The sequence below is a fragment of the Anastrepha ludens genome, chromosome 2 (assembly GCF_028408465.1).
Source record: "Anastrepha ludens isolate Willacy chromosome 2, idAnaLude1.1, whole genome shotgun sequence".
Classification (NCBI taxonomy): Eukaryota; Metazoa; Arthropoda; class Insecta; order Diptera; family Tephritidae; genus Anastrepha; species Anastrepha ludens.
In genome coordinates, this window is record NC_071498.1 from 150,953,754 (window position 1) to 150,978,004 (window position 24,251).

At 36.6% G+C, this 24,251-nt stretch overlaps 2 protein-coding genes across 3 annotated transcripts in view; one reads left to right on the forward strand and one right to left on the reverse strand.

The window, feature by feature from the left end:
- LOC128855596 (proline-rich protein HaeIII subfamily 1) overlaps positions 1-8,881 on the forward strand; it is a 68,114-nt gene extending 59,233 nt beyond the window's left edge. The window contains exons 2-5 of the mRNA XM_054090625.1: positions 7,397-7,566; positions 7,628-7,898; positions 7,976-8,248; positions 8,322-8,881. Of these exons, the coding sequence (XP_053946600.1) occupies positions 7,397-7,566; positions 7,628-7,898; positions 7,976-8,248; positions 8,322-8,672 (1,065 nt within the window). The 3' untranslated portion in view covers positions 8,673-8,881. The remainder of the gene's footprint in view (positions 1-7,396; positions 7,567-7,627; positions 7,899-7,975; positions 8,249-8,321) is intronic.
- Positions 8,882-13,527: 4,646 nt separating this feature from the next.
- Positions 13,528-24,251, reverse strand: part of LOC128855599 (uncharacterized) — a 46,149-nt gene continuing 35,425 nt past the window's right edge. Inside the window, exon 5 of one of the 2 annotated variants that reach the window (XM_054090628.1) lies at positions 13,528-13,883. In XM_054090628.1, the coding sequence (XP_053946603.1) occupies positions 13,867-13,883 (17 nt within the window). In that variant the 3' untranslated portion in view covers positions 13,528-13,866. Of the gene's footprint in view, positions 13,884-14,288; positions 15,499-24,251 lie in introns of those variants that run through there. The other variant, XM_054090629.1, reaches the window with a different exon arrangement.

Here is a 24,251-nt window from a genome sequence, read left to right on the forward strand (position 1 = left end):
TTTTCCTGTGGGACTAACATAGGTCTAGCTCATACAGATTATGGAAGTTAAAGCGGCTGAATGGAAATTTAATAGGAATATGTAACTGCCCCCATATTTCATTAAAAGTCGTGACATAGCTCTTGAAAAATACATAAATTATATCGCAATTTTCAAGGATGAAATTTGAAAATCGTCAAAATGACGGTCTTGGAAGTTTTAGTGTTAAACAGGATATTTTATCCTCAAATATTCAAATGTTAAATATAACCGAAGAAATTTCAATTCAAACAAATACCAAATTATATTTTTTCTTACCAAACTTTTTCAATTTATTCTACTTCTATTTTATTTCAAAGCTGCAAGTAAACTAATTTTCAGAAAAATTTACGACAATGTACAAAATAACTTCCACTGTACTTAAAAAAAATCAGATGAAACCAATTTAGAAAAAAGAATTTTTTTTTAATATAAATGTTAAAAAGAACCGAAGAGGTTTTAATTGAAAAACCTACCAAATAAACCAGTTTTTAGAAAAATTTACGACAAGGTACAAATAACTTCCATTTTAAATTTAAAAAAAACCAGATGGAAATTTTTTTTTTTTCAAAAAATTAAAAAAAAAATTTTAAAGTTGAAAAGGTCCGAAAAATTTTCAATTTTCAAAATTATAAATTTTTTAATACCTAAAACCTCTGTTATTTTTACTTCTATTTTATTTCAAACCAACAAAAAAAACAATTTTCTGAATAATTTACGTCAAGGTACAAATAACTTCCATTTTACTATATTAAAAACAAAACAGGTGGAAAAAAAATTTTTCAAAAAAAAAAAAAAAAAATTTGAATGTTGAAAAGAATTTTTAATTGAAAAAATTACCAAAATTATAAATTTTCTTATATAAACTTGTTTACTTTTAGTTCTATTATACTTTAAACCAACATATAAACCAATTTTCCGAAAAATTTACGACAATTTGACCAATACTATAATTGGATAATTTAATATGTAATCGCTCACAATCGCTATTTGTCATGGTTTGGATAGCAAGGTGCATAGAAAACAAAAACAAAGTACTTTTAAGTGGAAAAATGTGTCTGCTATAAAACGTTTTATTACACTTAAAACAAACTAAATTTTCGGAGGTCCCAAGTAGAACAAAACAAAAAAAACTCTAATAACTAATTTAGCGCGTAGTTGTTGGTATTGTTGTTGGCATTAGAACCACACATCATGAAAGTAGTGCTTAGAAAAGAAGCAACAACGAAAATTAACTGCACAGAATATCGACATGAGAAGAGTCTGTTAGTGCCAGAGCTGTTAATGCCAGACATGTTAACCTCAGAGCTGTTCAAGCCAGAACTGTTAATGCCAGAACTGTTAAGGGGACAGATACCTGTAAACGGCCATATTTTCCCTGATTTCCATTAAAATAATTTAAAATGAAGAAATCAATATATTTTTTTTCAAAATTAGCATACAGTTTATTTATGCATTAAAATAATATAACATTTTTTTTTTATTTTAATCACTTAAAATGGCGGATGTACACTCAATTCTTCCAGGAAGGTCGCAGCGGGGCTTCTCAATCGGCGGGCATTGAAGCATCGGCGTCAGTGACTTGAATAAAAAAAACCAAAAATTTTTTTGTTTTTAATGTCATAATTTCTATATGAATTAAACAAAAATGAAAAAAAAAAAATTCGCGGAATAAAATGCTTAAAAAAAAATTAATTTTGGGGCGAATTTTCCTACTATTTTTGCTTTGAAAAAATTATTTTTTCGAAAAATTTTCGAAAACTTAAAACACATAGAAAGTAATACCTTAAAAAATATGTTTGCAAAATTTCAGGGAGATCGATCAATAACTTTTCGAGTTATCGTGTACACCAATTCAAAAAATATAGTTTTGAGAAAAACGCGTCTAAAGTTGGCAACGTAACTATACCTCTCCCTGCGCTCGAACGCAAAGAATAGAGTCGTCACGGTTGACGATCTATAATATAGGAAATAATATACATTTTGTCAAGAATATCTTTGTATAGTGAAGAAAAATTGAAAGTTTTAGCTTTGATCGAGAAGTCCAACAACAAATAAAAAATCAAACAAAAATTTATACAGACATTCCATTCCTGTACCATTACCTGTCTACGACTATTAGGCGCCAACAGTTATTAAATAAACACACATATTACAAAACCAACAACAAAAAAAGATGTTTACTCTATTTAAAAAGTGTCAAAAAAATCTTTGCATAACTGATGAAAACAACAAAAAATGCATTTATTTTCCGCGAGTTTCGGTTCATTTGGTTTCATTTCGGTTTTTTTGCAAATGGTATGGAATGTGAAAGAGGTAAGAAATTATTTAGTTATAAAGTGATCTTCTTCAGATTTGAATAAAAAAATGCCAGAAAAACGAGTTTCTAAAAATATTATTCAATAAGTGTATTTCAATCACTACAAAGGCAAATCAGCCAGAGAAATCGCCGAAATGTTCTCCGTCAAAATTAGAACTGTATATAATATAATAAACCGTGCTGAAAATGAAGAAAGACTCGAGTTGAAAGGATCTACAGGCAGCCCAAAAAAAGTGACGCAGGGAATTGAACGTAAAATTATTAAAACTATTTATAATAGCCCGCAAAGTAGTTCAGGAGGATTAGCTCTTCAAGTGAAAAAAGATTACGGGTTAAGAGTTTCTCATGAAACTGTTCGAAAAGTGTTGCAAAAACACAAATATTCTTCAAGAATGGTTAGGAACACACGCACAAAACGTTGATAAACAATTGCGATTTGCCACCGAGCACATATCACTTCCCACAGAGAGTTTGGCGTAAGCCTCTCACAGCACTACAAAACAAAAATATGATATTTAAAAAAACGAATTGACTTCCAGTATTAGAAAACTCGGCTTTGTTGACCCGGAAAATTCGAACAAATTTAAATACAAATACTATCAAGATAATGATCCCAAACATAAATCTTATTTATGCAGGTCCTGGTTACTCTACAACTGCACCAACGTTTTTGATACCCGCGCCCAAAGTCCCGACATTAACCCAATCGAAAATTTGTGGGTTCATATAAAAAGAAAAGTAGGGAAAAGATCGCCAACTAATAAAACTGAATTAATAATATTCATCAGAGAAGAGTGGGGAATATGAAATTCCGAAACTAATTAAAACAATGCGAAGTCGTCTTCAAGCGGTAATTGATGCCCTAGGAGGACATATAGTACAAAATATTAACCCCAAAAGACTGCATTTTTTGGTGTTTCATCAGTTATGCAAAGCTTTTTTTGACACTTTTTAAATAGAGTCATGTCATTTGAAATTTACGATAATATGTTTTAATTTAGATAGCAGTAATTAATGTTCTGATCATTAATTATTTGACTTAAATATCTCATTGGTTACCAAAATATGCAACTCCTTCGCCTCTATTTTAACTGAAAAAACAAAAAAAAAAGAAATTGGTTAATTAAATTTCAAACGAAACTTTTTATATACTAACAATTTCTGTTTCTGTGTTCGCTTGGAAGTACATGAATTCTATACACTGTGCAACGCCCCTATTCATTTTTTATGAATACGACTACCTACGGTAGTTGTTTGCAGTTGTTGTTAATTGGTTGCTTTAATTTGACACATTTCCGGCAGCTGTAATAATACAACTTAACTCATATTGCGCGTATATTTTTTTCCAAATAGTTAATTATGATTTATGAATTGTTTTCGCATACGACTCCGCCACTCGCCCACCATATGGAATTCGTCGGTACTTCTTGGTTCAATGAAGCTGGATTGTTTTATTTTTCTTCACTCATAATGATCGAATGGAAATTAATGGCTTTTATTAGTATTTCTATGTTAATGAATTACTCGTCTGCGTAGTCAGGTTTCTTCGCTCATGCGTGGCTTTCCTCTAAGGCTTCCTAGTCGTCACGGCCGCTTGGCATCTTTTACGATATGCTTTCAATGGGTTTAATGAGCCAGTTAGTGAACAGGTTTGCCGCCTCATTGGCAATATACGCAAAGGTGTGTATTTCTAATGGATATTTCATTCTGTAATTTTTCGTTTTTATTATCTACCAAGTGTACGAACGCAGTGAAAAGTTGAATCGTGTGTGTTGCCTCAAATGTGGTAACTGCTACCACTGCGTTTGTGCCACGCTTGCCTCGGCTATGGGAATTCGGCATTGACGCTCAACCAAATGCCAAATAGTTGTTACATATTCCGCCGTTGGTTACGCTTGGCTTAGCGTTTGTACGATTGTCGGGCATCCGATATTGGAATGAGCCGGATTTATATCAGACCAAAAACTGTCACTTAACAAACATTACCCAAAAAAAAAGAGCCAGTTTTATGCCACAGCAACAAGGATAACAAAGTGCTGAACGAATGTGGATTGTTTTTCTTGGAAGCAGACCCAAATTCTAAATTAGAATATTTTTTGGGTAAAATTCTGGAAAAAATGTGAAACAATTTTGAAACAGCCCAAATTCCTTGGGTCATAATTCTTCACATTCAAAATTCTGTAGTGCCAAATAATACCTATACATAGAATTATTATTTTGGGTATACAAATGCAGTACATAAATTTATTTTGGGTCATATGTATGTCTGTATTTTTATTGTAAAGTTTATATAGAAAAAACGTAGGTTATAATTTCAATGGAAAAATCCAAATTTATAAACAAATACATAGGTATCAATGTAACACTATGAGTGTCAAAGGAATGAGGTTTGAAAAATCTTAATTTCGAATATAATTTTGATGGTGTTCCAGCCGGTTTAAAAAATAAATTCAATAACTGAAATAGTTTAGTATGAGCATCAAATGTAAGACATTTATGAAGGCTTATTTTAGAAAATATTTCTGAAAGACGTTGCCACTTGTTTGAAAAATCAAGATCAATTATAAGTAATAAAAGAAAATAAATACAATATTTTGAGCATTTTAAGAACGAGGTCTTAGTTTGAAAGGCAGTGACCGGTGATAAGAGATATTATATGCCTTAGTTCGTGTTTCGAAAGACTTATAAGGGTTTTTGTCTGTTTCAGATTGTAGGATGGCCAGATTTGTCTGGTCGTAACGCAAGTAGTTTCCACTCGCCACCTCCGATCAGCAATGCTGTGAAATTCTCGATCAATGAGTAATTTACATGTTGAGAGCGGAATGTGGATTGTGGGTAAGTTACTAACATTGGATTGCGCAGCTCCAGCTCTTGCGAGCTCATCAGCTTTGCAGTTACCTTCGAATCCACTGTGACCCGGTATCCAGATAGCTTGGACAGAATTCTGAACACTTATCTCGTTAAGAGATAAGAGACAGGATCGAACCACATCTGAGTGGGTATAAGAGGAGCTGAGTGCTCGAACGGCCGCTTGACTGTCGGTGAAAAAGCGGATATCCTCTAGTGATATTCTATTTTCTAAGAGAGTTTTCGCAGCATACCAGATAGCGCATACTTCCGCTTGGAATACGCTACAGTAGTCGGGCAATCTAAATGATAGATTGATGTGAGGGGAATTGGAAAAGATTCCAAATCCCACTTTGCCGTCTTGTTTTGAACCATCTGTATATATAATCAGAGGGCCATCGATTTCGGTTAGATTTGTCTTCCATTCTTCCCTAGTTGGGAGTGCACAGGAGAATAGCAAGGGTGGTGATGGAAGACTTACATGATAGTCTATGTCGGAAGAGATAACAGTGTTCCTGTTCAGTATGGCCGAATGGCCAAGATACTTATTCCATTTCGATATAGCATTCATGCGTGTCGCTGCTTTCGCTGCAATCGCTTTGCCAGCCAGGTCGGTAGGGAACAAGTGAAGCAACGTATTTAGAGCCTTAGTAGGTGTTGTACTTAAGCATCCTGTTATCAGGAGACAGGCTGTTCTTTGGACTCGATCAATTGGGGCTACTCTACACCGTTTTTCGAGTGCTGTCCACCATACAACCACACCGTAGAAGAGTATCGGTTTGATGATGGAGGTATATATCCAATAAATGATCCGAGGTGAAAAACCCCAGGTTTTGCCTATAGCTTTCTTACAAGTATAAAGAGCTATGAAAGCTTTTTTACATCTGTTTTCGATGTTCAATTTCCAACTCAACTTCCTATCTAGAATAACTCCTAGATATTTAGCTGAATCAGATATGAGTAATGATTCCCCTTTTAAAGTTATTGTTTGCAGTGGAGGAGATTGTTGTTTCCTATTGAAGAGAACAAGATCTGTCTTTGCTGGATTCGCATTTAGTCCGCATTCGGTGCACCATTTTGACAGAATATTGATTGAGCGTTGCGTGAGCTCAGTGAGGGTATTCAGGTGTTTGCCTGACACGCAGAGAGCAATATCATCTGCATAGGCTACAACCTTGCAGCCTGCTTTTTCGAGATTTCGAAGCAAACTGTTTACAGCGAGATTCCAGAGAAGGGGTGAAAGTACTCCGCCTTGAGGAGTGCCTTTGACGGCGTACATTCTCATGCGGCTTAACCCAAGCTCTGAAGTGATTATTCTATTTTGGAGCATTTGTTCGATCATCTTTCGGATGGAGTAATTAATACCCAATTTGGCAATTGCAGACAAAATAGCGTTGGGTTTAATATTATTAAAAGCACCTTCTATGTCCATAAATGCGACAAGAGAGTACTCCTTATTGTGAAGGGAAGTTTCCACTATTTGCACCAGTGAATGAAGTGCCGTTTCAGTCGATTTCCCTTTAGTGTAGGCATGTTGTGCCTCAGAGATCAACTTAGTATCAAGTTGGGTTTTGATTTGCTCATCTAAGACTTTTTCAAAAGCCTTTAAGCAAAAAGAGGTTAGGCTAATGGGCCTGAAGTCGTTTGGTTTGCAGTGTGAAGGCTTCCCCGTTTTCGGAATGAATACTACCTTCGATTTCTTCCAAATTGTCGGAAGGTAAGAGAGATTTAAACACTTGTTAAAGATCCTTGTTAGCCAAGGCAGTAGAATTTCCAGTCCTTCTTGAAGTTCTGCTGGAATGATGTTGTCAGGACCTGGTGATTTAAATTTTTTAAAGCTTAGTATTGCTGTAGAGATGCTATTAGAGCTGATTAGATCTGATCTATTCCCATAATTACTCTGAAGAGTGCTGGGAAGTGCAGGTAAGTTGGCAACACAGCCTGGAAAGTGAGATTCTAGAAGTGTTCTAAGAGTGTGGTCAGTTGAAGTAGTCCAAGTTCCATCTTGAGTCATGATAAAACTGTTTTATATTTAATATTTTATATTTTATATTTTATATTTTATATTTTAGATTTTATATTTTATATTTTATATTTTATATTTTATATTTTGTATTTTATATTTTATGTTTTATATTTTATATTTCATATTTTTTGTTTAATATTTTAAAACTTATTTCTTATTTGTTATTTTTGCTCTTTTCTTTGCAGTTACAACCTTTGCTGCTTCTAGCATTAATATGTGGCGTGGCCATCGCACAAGATTATCAGGACTATCAAGAGAACACACCGCGTCCTGCACCAATAAGACTGCGTCCCAGCGCTGGTTTGGCAGATGCCCCGCGGCCCACACCTGTGCCAATTCTGAAGCAAATAAATAAGTACAGCAATTGAAAGCTCCCGATTATATTCATTTTACTACATAAATATTCTAATTTATAGGCACAATGAAGATGGTTCCTATACTTATGGCTATGAAGGCGCCGATGGCTCTTTCAAAATCGAAACCAAACTGGCAACCGGTGAGGTGAAGGGCAAATATGGTTATGTCGATGAAACAGGTAAAGTGCGCGTGGTGGAGTATGGCGCAAATCAATATGGTTTCCAGCCATCTGGTGAAGGCATCACTGTTGCACCGCCCACGTTGGTGGATGAAACGGTAAGGGAGGAGCCAGAGTACGAGGATGAGCCTGTGCGTCCGCAGAGGCCTTATGTAAGTAAATTTTGATTTATCCACATTTCTTCTAAACTTGCTCAAGCGTTTTTCTTTCTGCATTTTTTTCATTTCAGCGTCCACAACGCCCACAACATTCCCGTCCTGCGCCAGCGCCACGTCCGCAACCCCAGCCACAACCTCAACCACAATATCTACAATACGAGGAAGAGCCTGAGCAAGCACCAGAGCCACCACGTCGCATTCAATATGCTCCACCACCGCAACATGCATCCGCCGGACCAGCGCCCCAAAGATTACAAGTGCCAGGTGCACAACGCACCACCGATGTTTTATACTCGCCGTTGCAAAATGCCCCACGCCCCGAGCCAGACTACTCACAAACACAGGTAGGCGATAAAGTTCCCCCAAAGAAAATAACTTTTTTAACTCAGATTTTTCGTTTTTGTTTTTTGCGCATAGAACTTTGGACAAGGCCCATCTAATGTACGCATTTCTCGGCCTGTCTATGCACCCGCACCGGCTCAGCCTGCTCCTGCAAGCGCACGCGCTAATAACTTTTTAGGTCCACCATCTGGCGGCCGCCCCATATTGGAGCCAGCGCAGTTTGGACCAGCGCCACAGACCCGTCCCGTACAACAGGCTGCACCAGCGCCGCTACCCCGCTACCAACCACAGGTCAATCATCAGCCCCAGGGGCAAGGACGTGCTGGTGGTGGTGGCGGTAGTTTGTTGGATCAACTGGCGCGAGATTATGCTCTGCCACAGGGCAATGCTCAACCTCTGCACGATATTTCATTTGGGTACTATTGAGCCGAAACTGAGTGTGGGTTCTCTGGAGTTGTGTAAATTTATGTGTATAGTATTTTAATGAGCCCGATAAAAAGAGAATTGTAAATCTTTGTAAAGTTGCCAATTTCGTTGGAAAATCATAATTTATAATTTACTTAAGTTTACTTTCGACCGTCGAGAAAAACAAAATCAGCCGAAAAAAAACACAATAAATAAAATTAGTTGAACCACGTTTTTGATTGAACTCACTTTTTTAGGTTACCAGACTGAATTCAGATGCGTTTTTTCCAAAATTGTTTCAATTAATAAAAAATATTTAACTTCTTCGACGAGTTCATTAATCACTTCGAGTTATTAAGGCGGAATCGTTTTCAATTGTTTTTGGCGTCTAGGGACTGGGAAGCCCAGTCCATTACTGTGACGCCATTTTCTTGGTTTGTTGTTTCTCAATGTGAGAGAAGTGGCTTTGAAGATGTGGAACGGCAGGATATGTTCGCTTCCTTCAGTCGACGTTCGATGGTGTTGATACTCACATCTATTCCTTTTTTAGCAAGAATTGTGGTGATTGGTGTAGTCACAAAGAAGTGTCCCGCTTAAAAAGTTGGACGATCACTTTATCCTGCCTTTTTGTCGTCATTCGCTTCAAGCCGCGCTCAGAAAAGTCATCAACAATTTTTGTACACCTTATACCGCTGATTCCACATCACAACAAACCTTTTTTGATTTTTTAATCACTTTCGCCGCCGCGACGTAAGATATTTTCGGCCCTTTCGAATGCGTGCATAAAAACGCCGTCTCGAAACGCTTCGTGTTCTTCTCACTCATTTTTGTTAGGTTGCGTTTACGGAAAAGTTTCGAACGACACTAACCTGAGTTAGCACTGGTGTCGTAGCCCTTGAATGGAACTATAATGCGCCAAAAAGCAGAATGAAATATATCTTGAAGTTACAAGAAAAAACCGACTATTTTCTTCGGACACAGACTGTGTGTATGATGACGGGCACTGCCTAATGGGAACACATGGGAGGCATAAGCGGTTTCCTTCTAATGACTTCTGCTGCAACTGAGGCAACGAGGAGCAGGTGAAGAGCGTTGGAAAGCAGCCACTGTTCCGTCAGGCAGGTTTAGAATCCGTAACCAAACACAATATGTTATCATTTATTAGAGAGTCGAAGTAGTTTCACTACACGGAAAATTAGAGGGTGAACTTGAACCTGAACCAGTGCTATCACAGTTGACCTACGGACCTGAGTGACTCTCTACACCCTCATAAATAGTGCCAACCACCGTAACCTAACATAACCATACCTAAAAAATCGAATAGAAAAGCCCCATTAAGTAGCTTATTTGTTCCTTTAACGCGTATTACTCATCCATCGTTTTTAGTAGGTCGTTACTCGAGGTTCCATGAGCACCTCGAGCTGAAATTGAGATTTTTTAGGCATTTTTAACCGAAATTTGCAAGTATTTTTCCACCTCAACCAAGAATGATAGATTTCAAGGTTTGCTCTTTTACTGTGGTGAAAAATAAAATTGTGAGGTGAACTTTGACTGCCACGTCACTTGGGGACAACCGAATTCTGCACGATTAAAGCGAATTCAGTACTAATGGTGGCGCCTTCGCGAGACAGTTACTTTATTTTTCACGATTTTACAAATCTCACGTCAGGTCCCTTTCCCATACAAAACAGACGAAAGGAGAAAAAATTATACGTTTCTGAAAACTTAGCGAACGACTTGGCCATATTGTAATTTGTGAGATTAAAACTAAACAAATCAATTTAAAGGAAGACGCCGTGGCAAGAAAATGTATGTGGGTATATGTATATAATTTTTTCCTCTTCACAAACAATTAATTCGCTTTCCGTTTGTTCGTTTATTCTTCGGCTCTGGCAACACAACGAATTCGAAAGGCTCAGCCTTGTATTCTCTCGGCCTTGAAAGTGAAATTCAAATTTGAATAGGTTGAGCTAAGGAGACATTTGGTGGCTCCTAAAACACTCAGGCTAAAAAGCCCATTGTATTTAGAGCTCTAGAACAGTCCACTTTTACAATGCGGTCCTCCACGCTTTTACCATCGAAAGTCGGCGTGTCTTTCGACTAACCGATAGCTTTCAAAAAGTAGCTGTCAAGATAGTATTATTGCCCTTTCCACAAAAGACTGTCTTGTTTGTCGGTATGTGTCTCTATCGGCATTGCCTTTGCTACCACTCTCGCAAATGATTCACCAGACATTGACGGAGGAGTGTCATTCGACATTTGAGGTCCCTTAGCCTTTGCCTTCTTAGGTAAAGGTTTATCTGCCTTGGATTGGATCGAGGATGCAGGCATTTCCGACTTCTATCTATCTCTCTTTTTACTCTTCTTTGACTTTCTCCTCTTCACGGTTGTTGGCACATACCTCGTTTCGGCTCCGGAAGAGTGCTATGTTATAGAGGATTCCCTCTATTCTGCCGCGCTTTTTCGTTTTCATTACAGGTGTCGAAGTTGACGGAGCTTGAGTACTTGCCTTAGCTAATGCTTCAGCTATCTTCGCTTTCTGTCTTCTTCATTTTATCTACCTTGCGGATAGATCAGCACCTGCGTTAGAATCTAAAATAGCTTCAGTCTTTCAGTCTGCCTTACTGCATGATCATTTCACATGTATTCACACAGTCGTCCAATCAGTTGCTGTTCAGACGGGAACGAAGCGCCATTGGTTGATTCTTTCGTCTATGAGCAACACAATCTCAGTTGTTTTGTAAACACCCCAAGTGACGTCAGCCCATCAGCTGATTCTTTCAAATTTGCTTAGATACAAATCAGAGTCTGTTAAAGAGATCAGCTTTAAAACCTTACCAACATGCACTTCAACGGCACTTCAACTCGGCTATTAGAATAAAGCAATTTACACAGCATGGAAATCATATTTGTTCAGCGATTTTTATTTTCTAAATTTATTTTAACCCTTAACGGCCGAGAGCTTTTTTATGTTATATTCGCCCATAAGACGACGGAAAATTACGCGAAAGTCTAAAACGTTTATAAGGATTAAAACTTAAACTAAACATTTAAATCGATTTATTTAGATATGAAGTCCATATATTAGCTTGATCTACATATTATATAATTTTATAAATGAAATAACTTTTATAATTTTTAAAAGTATGACATTTTTCGCAGCAATTGCCTATCTATCACTACAGATTTGCCGGGCATGTTGAACAATATGGGGTTGTTCGTTTACGACCGCCTTAAATCTTTCTATCAGAACATACTCGACAGTCTTTGTTACTTCCCAACCGAGGAATATGCAATTTCCCATCAAGTCGATTTTCAGTTTCAAAGGTGTGACATTTCGCTTGAGGTAGAACTGTTCTTCGAAAATCGCCGCTCAGTTGAAGAATTAACTTTTTAACAAACTTTTGGACATTCACCACAGTTGTGAAACCCATAGTCACTTATGCATCCTTAGCATGGTGGCCCAAGGTCAAGCAAAGAAAAGCAGTAAAATAATTAAACAAACTGCATCGCCTGATATGTCCTTTATCGACAATTGGTTTTCTTCAATAAGCTTGATGTGTGCTCTAAAAGAAAAAGGCACCGTTGGTCGGTTGCCAACCAAAGGCCGTTGGTACAATTCGAAGCAACCGATTGAAAAATTCTGATGTAAGCAGTGAGAAAATCCTTCAAAAGCGAGGACGTGGATCAAGCGATTTCAAATATGAAGCAAGGCACAACTTGATTGCTTGCCATTGGTATGATAATAAGAGCGTACAACTGGTTTCAAATTATTTAGGTAAGAATCCCATTACTGAATGCAACAGACGGTGCGGCAAAGAGAATAAATTTATAACCATACCTCGTCCAGGTATAGTTGAATGTTACAACAAACACGAGTTTAGTAAACAGTTGGTTGTTGTATCGCAGAGACATTGCACATACAGACGGCGAATCAAAGTGTATGCCGCTTATAAATTTTCAATTGGATGTTGCTGCCGAACTTTTGAATGCAAGTCAAACTACAGCTGTCGCCAAAAAGAGAGGTCGTCCATCATCACTCCTTTTGACAATGAATTCAGGAACTGCACCATCTTCTCCAGCATCACCAGCTGCTTCTACAGGCTCAGAATCAAATCCCTATAAAAGAGCTTATGTTGAAGATCCACCAAAATCCCTACGACTTGATGGGTATAATCATTGGCCGGAATGGGGAACAAGAGCAGATGTAGAGTATGCACCAGTGGGTTTCCAAGCTGTAAATGAAGCAAGTGTAATGTGCACTTGTGTTCCAATCCCTCAAAAAACTGTTTCGTGTCTTATCATACATAAAATATAAATTAACGGCATTTGTAAAAGAAATAAACTTGTTTTTAAATATATACCACCATTGCCCAATGTTGCATATACGCAGCATCCTGTAGCTCTTGAACCAGGACACCTAGGACCTTGAAATTTTGAACAGTTAATATTGATGTCAACCCTATCTTATATATCTACTCAAAAAAATTTAAACCGCGGCCATTTTAATTCGGGCATGAGAGGGCTAAGGGTTAATCTTGATTTTATTAGCACGTGAAGTTTCATTTCACCAGTGTTTCAGCTCGATTGGGCTAAGCGTTTATAAGATATGTATTAAAATTTTACCTCATCGCTTTGAAGCCACTGTGCGTCAGCGCAATATCTTGACGTATTCCAAATACAGGGCCCTCCAAACTTTTTTGGTTCCTCTTTTCGTCACCGCACTGTATGGTGCAGCACCAATACGTTGCCTACTTTTAGGCTGTGCAACAATAAACAAAAAAAAACCACACACATTTTATATACAAATCATATCATTTATTGTACAATATTTACGAACAATTAAGCATCAATAAATGTATTCATTCTTTTATACAGAACAGCGCAATATTCAAATAATAAATACTTAACCAATTTATTTGCAAACAATGAAGATAACCAGCATTACAAATCATAAGTGAAAATAGAGTGAAATAACAGTGAGCGCCACGTGCGAGCGGGCGAGCGAGAAGAGCAGAAGAGATTAAACATCAGGCTGCTGCAGTCAAGAGCACATATTTATGTATGTGTGTAGGTGTATGTGAGTTAACAGAAAGTCGCGTGCAATCGTAGGCACGACATCCTTGTGCTATCCTCGGCTTCAGCAACTTTTTTTTATTTATTTTTAAAACTGTTCGTAGTATTTGCAGGCGCATGAAATGGAGGTCGCACACAACTACTGATAGTAGAACTCTGGAAAGAAGATGGCATTTTAAATGGCATTGAAAGTATGGTAATAAATGTGTTTGATATTTTGGGGAGAACGATTAAAGTATACTTTGGAGGTTGTGCAGGAGAAGGGAGCAACAACTAAACCCAGTGCAAAGGAGATGGAAGAAGTAAATTTAGAAATGTGAGAAAATGTGTGAAAGTGCAGAGTTAACGCAGGTGGGGAGGTGAGTAAAATAAATGCAATCCATTAGATTTAGCAACTTTTGATATTTTTTGTTTTTGTTTTCGTTTTCATATAATTACTTCCATTTTAACACATACATGTATAATTAAATTTTATTAATTTTGTTTTGTGTTTTTAGAAAATGTTTCGTTTTTTGTTTTTTTTTTGTTTTTTTTTTTGTATTTTTTGTCTCTTTCAGACTTACAACTAATGACTGACTGTTCGAATTGACAATACAATTTTTTTTTCGATTATTTTCACGTTTTACAATAAATAAATAGTCATTCACTGACTTCGAATACTAGTTGCTAGTTACTAACACAAGTACAGTTAATCGAAAATAAATAAATAGTAGATATGTAAATGCAAAATGCAATTCGTTACACCCCCCAACCCTGTGCTGGGCCAATCACTGCGCTCAGAACGACAGCATGCGATTGAACATGAGCGGATCGTGAATCTCATAGTCGAGGTGTTTGAAGTAGGGCCCCGTCTTCGTTTGCACTTTGAGCGCCGTAACCGAACTGCCTGGCACTTGACGGCGCACCTTGTAAGCGTTGGAGCCCCCAGCTGGCGGTTGCTGGACGGAGTGTGGCGCTGCCTGTTGGGCGGCATAGGTGGCAGAGTGTTGTGGTGTGGCGTACGAGTGTGCCGGTGGTGCTTTCGCTGCTGATGGCACCGCTGGTGGCGGTGGCACATACGTTGGCTGATACTCATTGTCCGATTTGCTCTGCGCCGGATCGAAGTAGATGTGCTTTGTTTTTTGCACCGACGATGGCAAATATTTGAATTGAGTGTTCGACTTTGCAGCCGATTGCGGCGGCGCTACTTTGTAAACACTTTTCTCCACAGCAAAATGTTTACTCACACCAGTTTGCGTTGCACCACGCCGCTTGGCCACCTCGAGTGCTGCTATGATGGGCGTTAAATCCTTTAGCGCGTTGCTTGTTGAATGATAATTGTTGTATTTGTAACCGCCATTCGGGTCATCGTTGCCAGTTGTTGCCGGTGGGCTTGTGGGCCGATAATCATAGCCCTCGTTCGGGTGTTTCTGTATGTAAATCTCTTCCGCCGTTTGTTTCTTAGCCATTTGGCGATAAATATCAGCGGGATTCTCCGGCACATGGCCCGGTCGTTGACCGTAGGCGGCCGTTATGGATTCAGTGTGCGATAGCGACTCTAGTGGCCCCAAATCGTTTGGCAGTCTGTAAGTGTGCAAATCGGCGCTCTCACCGGGGCCGGTGTGTGGCGCATGGCCGGTGTGCGTGTCCAATACGACTGTTTTCGAGGCTGTGAATTCCGTTTTGCCATCCGGTAGTAGGCTGAGTATCTCTTGCAGTTGAGCGGCGGCTTTACGTGTATCCCTGTCGCTGAGTTTCTGATGACGTCCGTAGATGTTGAATTCATCGTGTCCTGTAGGTGTGTGTGTGTGCACACAGATGAGAGTAGGTGCGTGGAGCGTGTAAATTAATGCGTTGCCATGCATGGACGTGATGTTGTGGGTGTATTGTTTGTTTGTTTGTGTGATGATATGGAAAACGAAAATCATTAAATTCAAATTCATATGTATGTAAGTATGTATGTTTGTTGTTGGTATGCTATGAATGAGCTTGTATTTGAACTTTATATGTATAATGGGGCGCTTTTCACACAGAATGGGCAATGGAATATTTGTAATGATAGGAAAAGTGAGCAGAGTTTTAGAACATTTTGAGTATTTTGTACAATGTTTGTAATGAAATTATGATTTGGTTGGTGTGGTGGTGGTTTGTACATGTTTAGTAGTGATTTTTTATATTTTTTAAGTTCGAGTTGAATGTGAAATTACAGTTTATGTACATTACCATCTTTATGTCTGTACAAATTTGATGAAAAGTCACGGTCAGTTACACACTTTTTTAAATTTTTTGCTTATTATTGAATTATACATATTTTACACTGTACACAGATTAGTTAAAATTTAAACACAAATTAGTTAAACTCGCAGTTGTTATTTAAGTCGAGCTATCTTAATTTGCTTATAATTAAAAAATCAGTGAAATTAAGCTAATTTAATACTCTAATAATACAAAAATAATTTACAAAATTAATTTCCTTAAGTAATAATTTTCACACCATTCTCTTCGAATGCCAAGGAGCAGATTGCAGTAAGTATGAAAAAATAACAAAAAGCAAATTTTCACGATACAAAAAAATAAATAAATTATAAATAAATATTTAAAATCTCATGAGGTCCAAAAAAAAAAAACATCATCATCACACGAGATAGTGGTAGTAAACGGTGCTGGTCACTAATCAGGAGCATTTCAGCTCAGAAATGTTCAACCACCTCAACAACAACAACAACAACAACATGAGGTGCAAACCTTAGTTGCCTCTTTATACATATATAAATTAGAAAAAAATTCTTAAAAAATTTTCATTCCAAATTGTTTTATCCTCACTTAAAGATGAATTGCAATAGGTATCTACTTAATGAACAAAAAAAAAAAAAAATTATTAAATTTTATGGTCCCAAAGAAAACCAAAACTCAAAAAAATGCGTTATTAAATTTTATGGTAAAAAAAAAAAAAATAAATAAATCATAAAAACTCGAACGCGGCTAAAAATTTTGTTTCAAAATAACATTTTGGAAAAAATATATTTTCATTTCAAAATTTTTTGTTTTATGGATTTGTTTTGGTTTGGCAATGGAATTTCATATCAAGTGCAGGTTATGTCGCTTAATATAATTACTATTTATAAAGTGAGCGATTCTAGCACTGGACTGGAACCCACAAGGACTGCGTCGCAAAAGACACCCTAAAGGATCTTGGCGTCGTAGCCTTAATGGAGAGCTTTTCGATATTAACGAATAGCTCAAGCACCCAAATTAAGACGAAAGCGAGAAGTCAACAACAATGGTAACCATTTGTTTGGCACTATGCGTGCAAAGATGGCGCGATAGCAACTAATACGAGGGGTGCCTTTTATATGTCGGGATTTGGCAACCCTGGTGTTGCAATCTGGCAACTGACAGCTGTATCGCAAAGTTTGACATTTTTTGGCTTTTACGTACTCAGAACGTTTTGAAATACCAGCACTATTTGTGTTGTTTACAGTAACTTAAAAGATTCATCTCGGTCCAAAAATGGAATTAAATCGTAAACATTTTCGTGCGATTATTTTTTACAACTTTCGACGTGGATTAACTCAACAACATTGCATGGATGAACTTAATTCATTTTTTGGCGATGAAGCTCCAACATGGACCAGTGTTTATCGATGGTATGGTGAATTCAATCGTGGTCGTAGTTCACTCCAAGACGAATTTCGTGAAGGTCGTCCAAAATCAGTTGTTGTTCCGAAAACCATTGATGCTGTGCGCGAACTGATATTGCAAGATCGTCATGTGACCTATCGTGAGATTGAGACAATCTTAGGCATTAGAGGGACTGTCAAAAAAATTTGTTCGCGTTGGATCCCACACAATTTGTCAATCGCTCAAAAAAAGGCTTGTGTCGATTGGTCGAAGGAAATGCTCAAAAAATACGATCGCGGGGCTTCGAAACACGTCTATGACATCGTGACAGTTGATGAATCATGGATTTACGCGTATGAGCCCGAAAGTAAACAGCAGTCGACTGTATGGGTGTTTCAAGATGACCCAAATCCAACAAAAGTTGTTCGCGTACGAAGCACTTCCAAGCAAATGGTCGCCTGTTTTTTCGGAAAAACTGGACATGTCGCAACCGTACCACTAGAACAACGCAGAACAGTAAATTCTGAGTGGTATACAACCATTTGTTTGCCAGTTGTCTTCCAAGAAATTAGGAAACCCAATCGCCAAAGACGGGTCACTCTTCACCAGGACAATGCGAGCTCTCACACATCGGCTCAAACAACTGCATTTTTGAGCACCCAAAACATCGAATTAATGGGTCATCCGCCGTATAGTCCTGACTTGGCACCGAATGACTTCTTTTTATTCCCGTACGTAAAAAACAAACTGAGAGGTCAACGTTTTTCGACACTTGAAGAAGCGGTTGCGGCATTCAGAATACATGTTTTGGAGGTACCTCATTCAGAGTGGCAAAAGTGCTTCGATAATTGGTTCAAATGCATGCAAAAGTGTAAAGATCTTCATGGAGAATATTTTGAAAAACAATAAAGTGATTTTCGATGATTAAAATTTGTTTTGTTCTCTAATCCCGACATATAAAAGGCACCCCTCGTATACATTTGACGCCTCTATAAAATAACTGCAACTGAAAAACCTATTAATAGACTTCCCGTTCATAAAGTATTAAAATTGGCTTACATACAAGGATTTCAGTACATTTCCCCCCTTTGTAAAACAAGATCCATCGCTCATGGAATGTAAAATCGACTAAAACTGAGTCAAAAATGTTCAAACTGGTAAAGTGTAAGACAAAAAAGCCACACATTTTTACATTCAGGGTTAACCCGAACAAGTGAGTCGTTTTTTCATAATGACATTCGTGTGCTAACAGAAAAATTATCGATAGTATGAGCAAGCGATACTTTCTGTACTTTCAATTACTTGACTTTTTTTTTTTGCTTTATTGGCTTAGATGAGATTTAATGAGAGAAATTTATGCAATTAAATTAAATTTACTCGAACATGTAATGATTAACGAGGTAATGATAAGAGTCGACTAAGAGTTATTGTTGGAGATTTTGGAAATACTTCCTTAAAAATTTTATGTTAATTGATTATTTTGCATAATATAAATTATTGGATGAGCTTAATGGAAATTTTTTCTTAGGATGAAGGATTTTTCTACTTAATAAAGTTTTTTTATACAAGCTATACAGCACAACTCAAATTATTAACAGCATAAAATTTAATACAGAATATACAAATTAACACCAAATTTTATCTCTTAAAGATACTTTGAGGATAGCTGTAAATTTATAATTTGAATGAAAATATCAGTAACCCGAACTGAAGAGTTATATAGACATTCAAGCAAAAAACAAATAATTAATCTAATAAATATAATAATTTTTTCATTAATGAAATATTTGCACAGTAATATTTGTTAAACATAATAAAAAAAAAAAAATTTCTACAAAGAAACTTTCTACATACACATAAATAAATAAATAATTGAACAAATGAACAAATAAATTTAAATAAACAAATTAAAATAAGTAAATAATAATAAGAAATATTACATAAAAATTTACACTCGCTGCAAAAGCGACGCAGAAATTAATGTAAATGGCACTCAAAATGGAAGTTCGAATGTTGTCGCCTTTTCACATTTGTTTTTTACAAAAACTTGCGTAATGCCAAATTGCCATGCCGTCACCGGAATTATGCGTCATTATTGCAAAGTTGAAGAAAGAAAAGCGCAACGCTCATTTGATTAACATAAAATTTACATAGAAATAACCGGTGTTAAGAAAACAAAAAGCAAAGGCATAAGCAAATGCAAAACAAACTGGTGCAAAAAAAAGTGTAGTTTAGAAAAAAGTGGAAACGTCAGTTGCGATAAAGCCAAACAGGCGAGAGTGTATTTGCATGCCGGTTTATTAATGTATATGTGTGTATGTGTGTATATGTAGTTCACGTCCGAAGGGGCATACAGAAAAAAAACTAGGGTCTGTCAGACTCACGCACGGTAGAAGTGAAACTTCTAAGTTGGTTGTTCCATGCATGGGAGCCCCGGTTTAGATCTCTCCCCCCTCTCTCGTGTTAAATTCAGGTTTTCATATTTTTTTTTCTACATCACTCCACATAAATTTGTACTATTTAGTTTTGTCCTTATTAGCTTCAAATTTGACACTTGGGTGCAGTGTTGCACTTGACGCTGACATTTCTTTGCACTTCCAATGGTATTTTTTGCCTACTTTTGGCGCGTTAATCAATTCGCTTTGATCACCGAAACGGTTGAAATGTCATTTTACAACCTTCTACTTCAACTATCGTCACTTGTTTGGCAAACGCACTCATTGTATCGCTTCGTCTCCTCCATACCTACCATCTATTTACTTCACAGCAGTTTCTTATTGCTTTCCCGCTTACACACATTCAATCGGCGCTTTATCTGATACTCACACACAGCACTCATTTGCACGGGCTATGGCTATCTATAATACCCGTTGTCGGTTGTCGATTGTCGGTTGCCTGCATGTCGCCAGTCTACTTCAATGCTTACTTGTGTGCTATATACATTTCAGTTCATATTATTTCGAAATTATTCGCTACAGGGTGTGCTAGAGACGTTTGCATTTTTGCACTGGTTTATCTTCTAGAAGAAGAAGGCCAGACGAAGTATTTCGTTGTGTAACTAAGTATTCTTCAATATATTGTTAAAAACTATTAAGAATATCGCTTCGTTCAGTGCGAATCACAGGTCAACGCAATATCCTAACCTCGCTTCACACTTACTGAACGGCTGATGCATGGCGTGGGTAGTTTGCTATAGAGCAAACGGGAGAGAAAGAAAGGCATTCGAGAGAGAAGGGGAGAGACGGCGTGTCTCGGTGGCTCCCTCACATCGTTCAGCGCTTGCGATGCGAGAGAGCGACAGAGAGAACGAATAGGCGAGAGTGGGAAGGAGCAGCTGCTCCTTGGCCCCGCCCATTTGACGGATTTCGGTAACGCTCCGAACTTACCGTTTCACTCGCCTATTTTCAATCTGCCTTGGGGCCTCCGACGCGCCTAAAGAAGTTTCACTTCAAAAATGTTCATTTTTCTACAACCATTGAAAATTTTATAGGCGTCAAACCTTAAATATGAATCGATCAACAATTAGAGGTTTGATAAGCGTCAACTGAGGATTGCCATTAAAGATTTGTCAAATACTTCTTGAGAAACTGTTCGATTGATTTCAGCTTATCTTCAAACTGAATTGGAGCTAAGAAGTCTGTAGATGCTTTCCATTTCAATTCAACCGGGCTATTCGGGTCATGTTCTTCGATTTCGATGTAACTTAAATATGTTGCTCTCTGGTCGAAATAATGAGACACGTATTTTTTTGTTCGCCCGAAAAAATTTTTTTTCAAGAGTTATCGGCAATTTTGTTTTTCGCCTCAAACTCGATTTTTTTTAATTATATAAGAAAAAATTTTTTTTAAATGCCCATAACTTAGTCAAAAATTAACCGATTTTAATAATTCTGAGTTCAAAATGATCGTAATTACTTACACAAGCGACTTCATGTAGAAACAATTGCAAAAAAGTAGTTGAAAATTTTTTATTTAGCAAAAAAGAAAAAAAATGTAAATTTTTTCAAAATTCAATATTTCAAAAAGTGTATTTTTTTTTTTTTTATAACGTTTTCCAAATCAAAAAAACATCTCATACTTTAATTGAGCTGCATGCCTAGTAGCTAAAATGAGTTGTTTCTGAGTAATGAATTTTTGAGTAAACACCCTGTTTCGCACTTTTTGTTTTTTGCAAAATAAAAAATTTTCAACTACTTTTTTGCAACTATTTCTAAATGAAGTCGCTCGTGTAAGTAATTACGATTATTTTGAACCCAGAATCATTCAAATCGGCTTATTTTTGACTAAGTTATGAGCAATTAAAAAAAATTTTCTTATATAGATTCTTTCCATTTCAATTGAAAAGGGCTATTCGGGACATGTTCTTCGATTTCGATGTAACTCAAATATGTTGCTCTCTGGTCAAAATAATGAGACACGTATTTTTTTGTTCGCCCGAAAAAAATTTTTTTCAAGAGTTATCGGCAATTTTGTTTTTCGCCTCAAACTCGATTTTTTTTAATTATATAAGAAAAAATTTTTTTTAAATGCCCATAACTTAGTCAAAAATTAACCGATTTTAATAATTTTGGGTTCAAAATGATCGTCATTACTTACACGAGTGATTTCATGTAGAAATAGTTGCAAAAAAGTAGTTGAAAATTTTTTATTTTGCAAAAAACAAAAAGTGCGAAACAGGGTGTTTACTCAAAAATTCATTACTCAAAAACAACTCATTTTAGCTACTAGGCATGCAGCTCAATTAAAGTTTGAGATGTTTTTTTGATTTGGAAAAAGTTATAAAAAAAAAAAAATACACTTTTTGAAATATTGAATTTTGAAAAAATTTAAATTTTTTTTCTTTTTTGCTAAATAAAAAATTTGCAACTACTTTTTTGCAATTGTTTCTACATGAAGTCGCTTGTGTAAGTAATTACGATCATTTTGAACCCAGAATTATTTAAATCGGTTCATTTTTGACTAAGTTATGGGCATTTAAAAAAAATTGTTTCTTATATAATTAAAAAAAATCGAGTTTGAGGCGAAAAACAAAATTGCCGATAACTCTTGAAAAAAATTTTTTTCGGGCGAACAAAAAAATACGTGTCTCATTATTTTGACCAGAGAGCAACATATTTAAGTTACATCGAAATCGAAGAACATGACCCGAATAGCCCGGTTGAATTGAAATGGAAAGCATCTGTAGGATTTAAATTCAAATGCAATGCGTGTGGATATGTTTGTACAGCTATTTTAAGGAATTGTTGGAACGTTGCTCTTAAATAACTACAGCACTAGTACTTTTTGACAAGTTTTGAATTTTTTTATATTTAAATTTTAGTAGACGTATTTTTTCTTTCACAATTGAAGAATTAAGCCAAACTTGCCTGTACCACTACTTTGCAGTTGTACTTCGTTAGAGCTTTGAGATTTTAAGTTTTTTTTTCAGTTTGAACAAAAAAAAAAAATAATTACACAGTTCCGCCAAGTTTTTATGTACCCTTTCAATTCCGTGTAGAAATATTCTAATCAGTTTCATTCACTCCAGCAGCTCCAGCGGCAACAATTTTGAAACGAAATACATTTTATCGGTATTGTCGTACCAAGCATTATTGATTTTTTCTTTCAGATCAGCTTGTTGGGAATCAATGCGCATAATAGTTGTGAAACACTGAATTTAATATTTAACACATTCCCGCCGGCGACCGAATTTGTTGTTCTCGACACCTGTAACTCCCAGATTTTTTCATCGGACGACGCTGTTGTAATTGCAATTACATATCGCTCAGTGAGAGCTGCCGACTATGCTTTAGATGCGTTAGATGTAAACTATTTCTCTCCTTTTTGCTCAGAAAACCGTTACCAGCATTTTCAGAAAACCGCCCGATAAGACATTTGCGTATGTACCACCAATGGTACAAGCCGTCCAATGGGGCAGGCCTCCATGTACCCCTAGTGGTATGTGCCGGCGGGAACGTGTTAAATATATTACGGAAACATTTTTTTGTTGTAATAAATGTAAACTAAATCACATCTGAAGATTGCTTGTTATTTCCCCATCTATATATGAGTGTGTGTTGTTGTGTAAAGTAATGCATATTGAGTGTGGATTGAGAGCACGTACATTTACACATATAACAATACACTAATAAAGGTATGCAGAGTTGCGAGTGTGAAGAGCTCAGCTCACATTGCTCTACAGATTTGTCCCTCAGATGCTTTCACTTTTATTTTGAATATCAGCACGATTTTTAAATGATTTGTTTTTGCGTATTCTGTTTGCGTAGTAGTAATTAAGTTGTAGTGGCATTTTTATTCAACAAGTGGAATGTGGGAGTGATGAGTAAATAAAATTTCATTAATCTTCAGCGCGTTTAAGCTTTAACGCGGGATTGCATGAAATGGGGGAGATTTTGTTGAAATAATTGTATTATTTTCACTAAATAGTAATTTCGCTAATTAGTAATTTTCAACACAAGTGTTATGAAATGAATATACTCAAATACTCTTAGTGAACTAGTGTTTTATGCTAAGTGTCTTCGTGAATTTACGCTCGGGAAAAGATGCTTTTTTTTGGTTTTTAATGGTTTGATGTCAATGACCGGCCTAGCGGTGAAAGAGAGAAAATTATGAGAAACTCAGAGCTTGGGGTATTACTTGATGAAGAGTCAAAGAAAATCGACAGAGCTATTACAAGTAGCTCAACTCATCAATCCTTTACGAACCATCTCACAGCTTTGAAAACGGTTCAGAGGCAAGAAGAATGAGTACCGCGCGAGTTGTTGAAAGGTGATTATTTACTTGTTAACCGTTACTTTAACGACAAAAACAGAACATTTTTCTTCGTTGTATAGTAATTGACGACGAGAAATAGGTTCACTACGATAATTCTTGATGCTTAAAAAAGGCGAAAGCTTAAACGTGCTTCCGATGGTTAATCCAATTG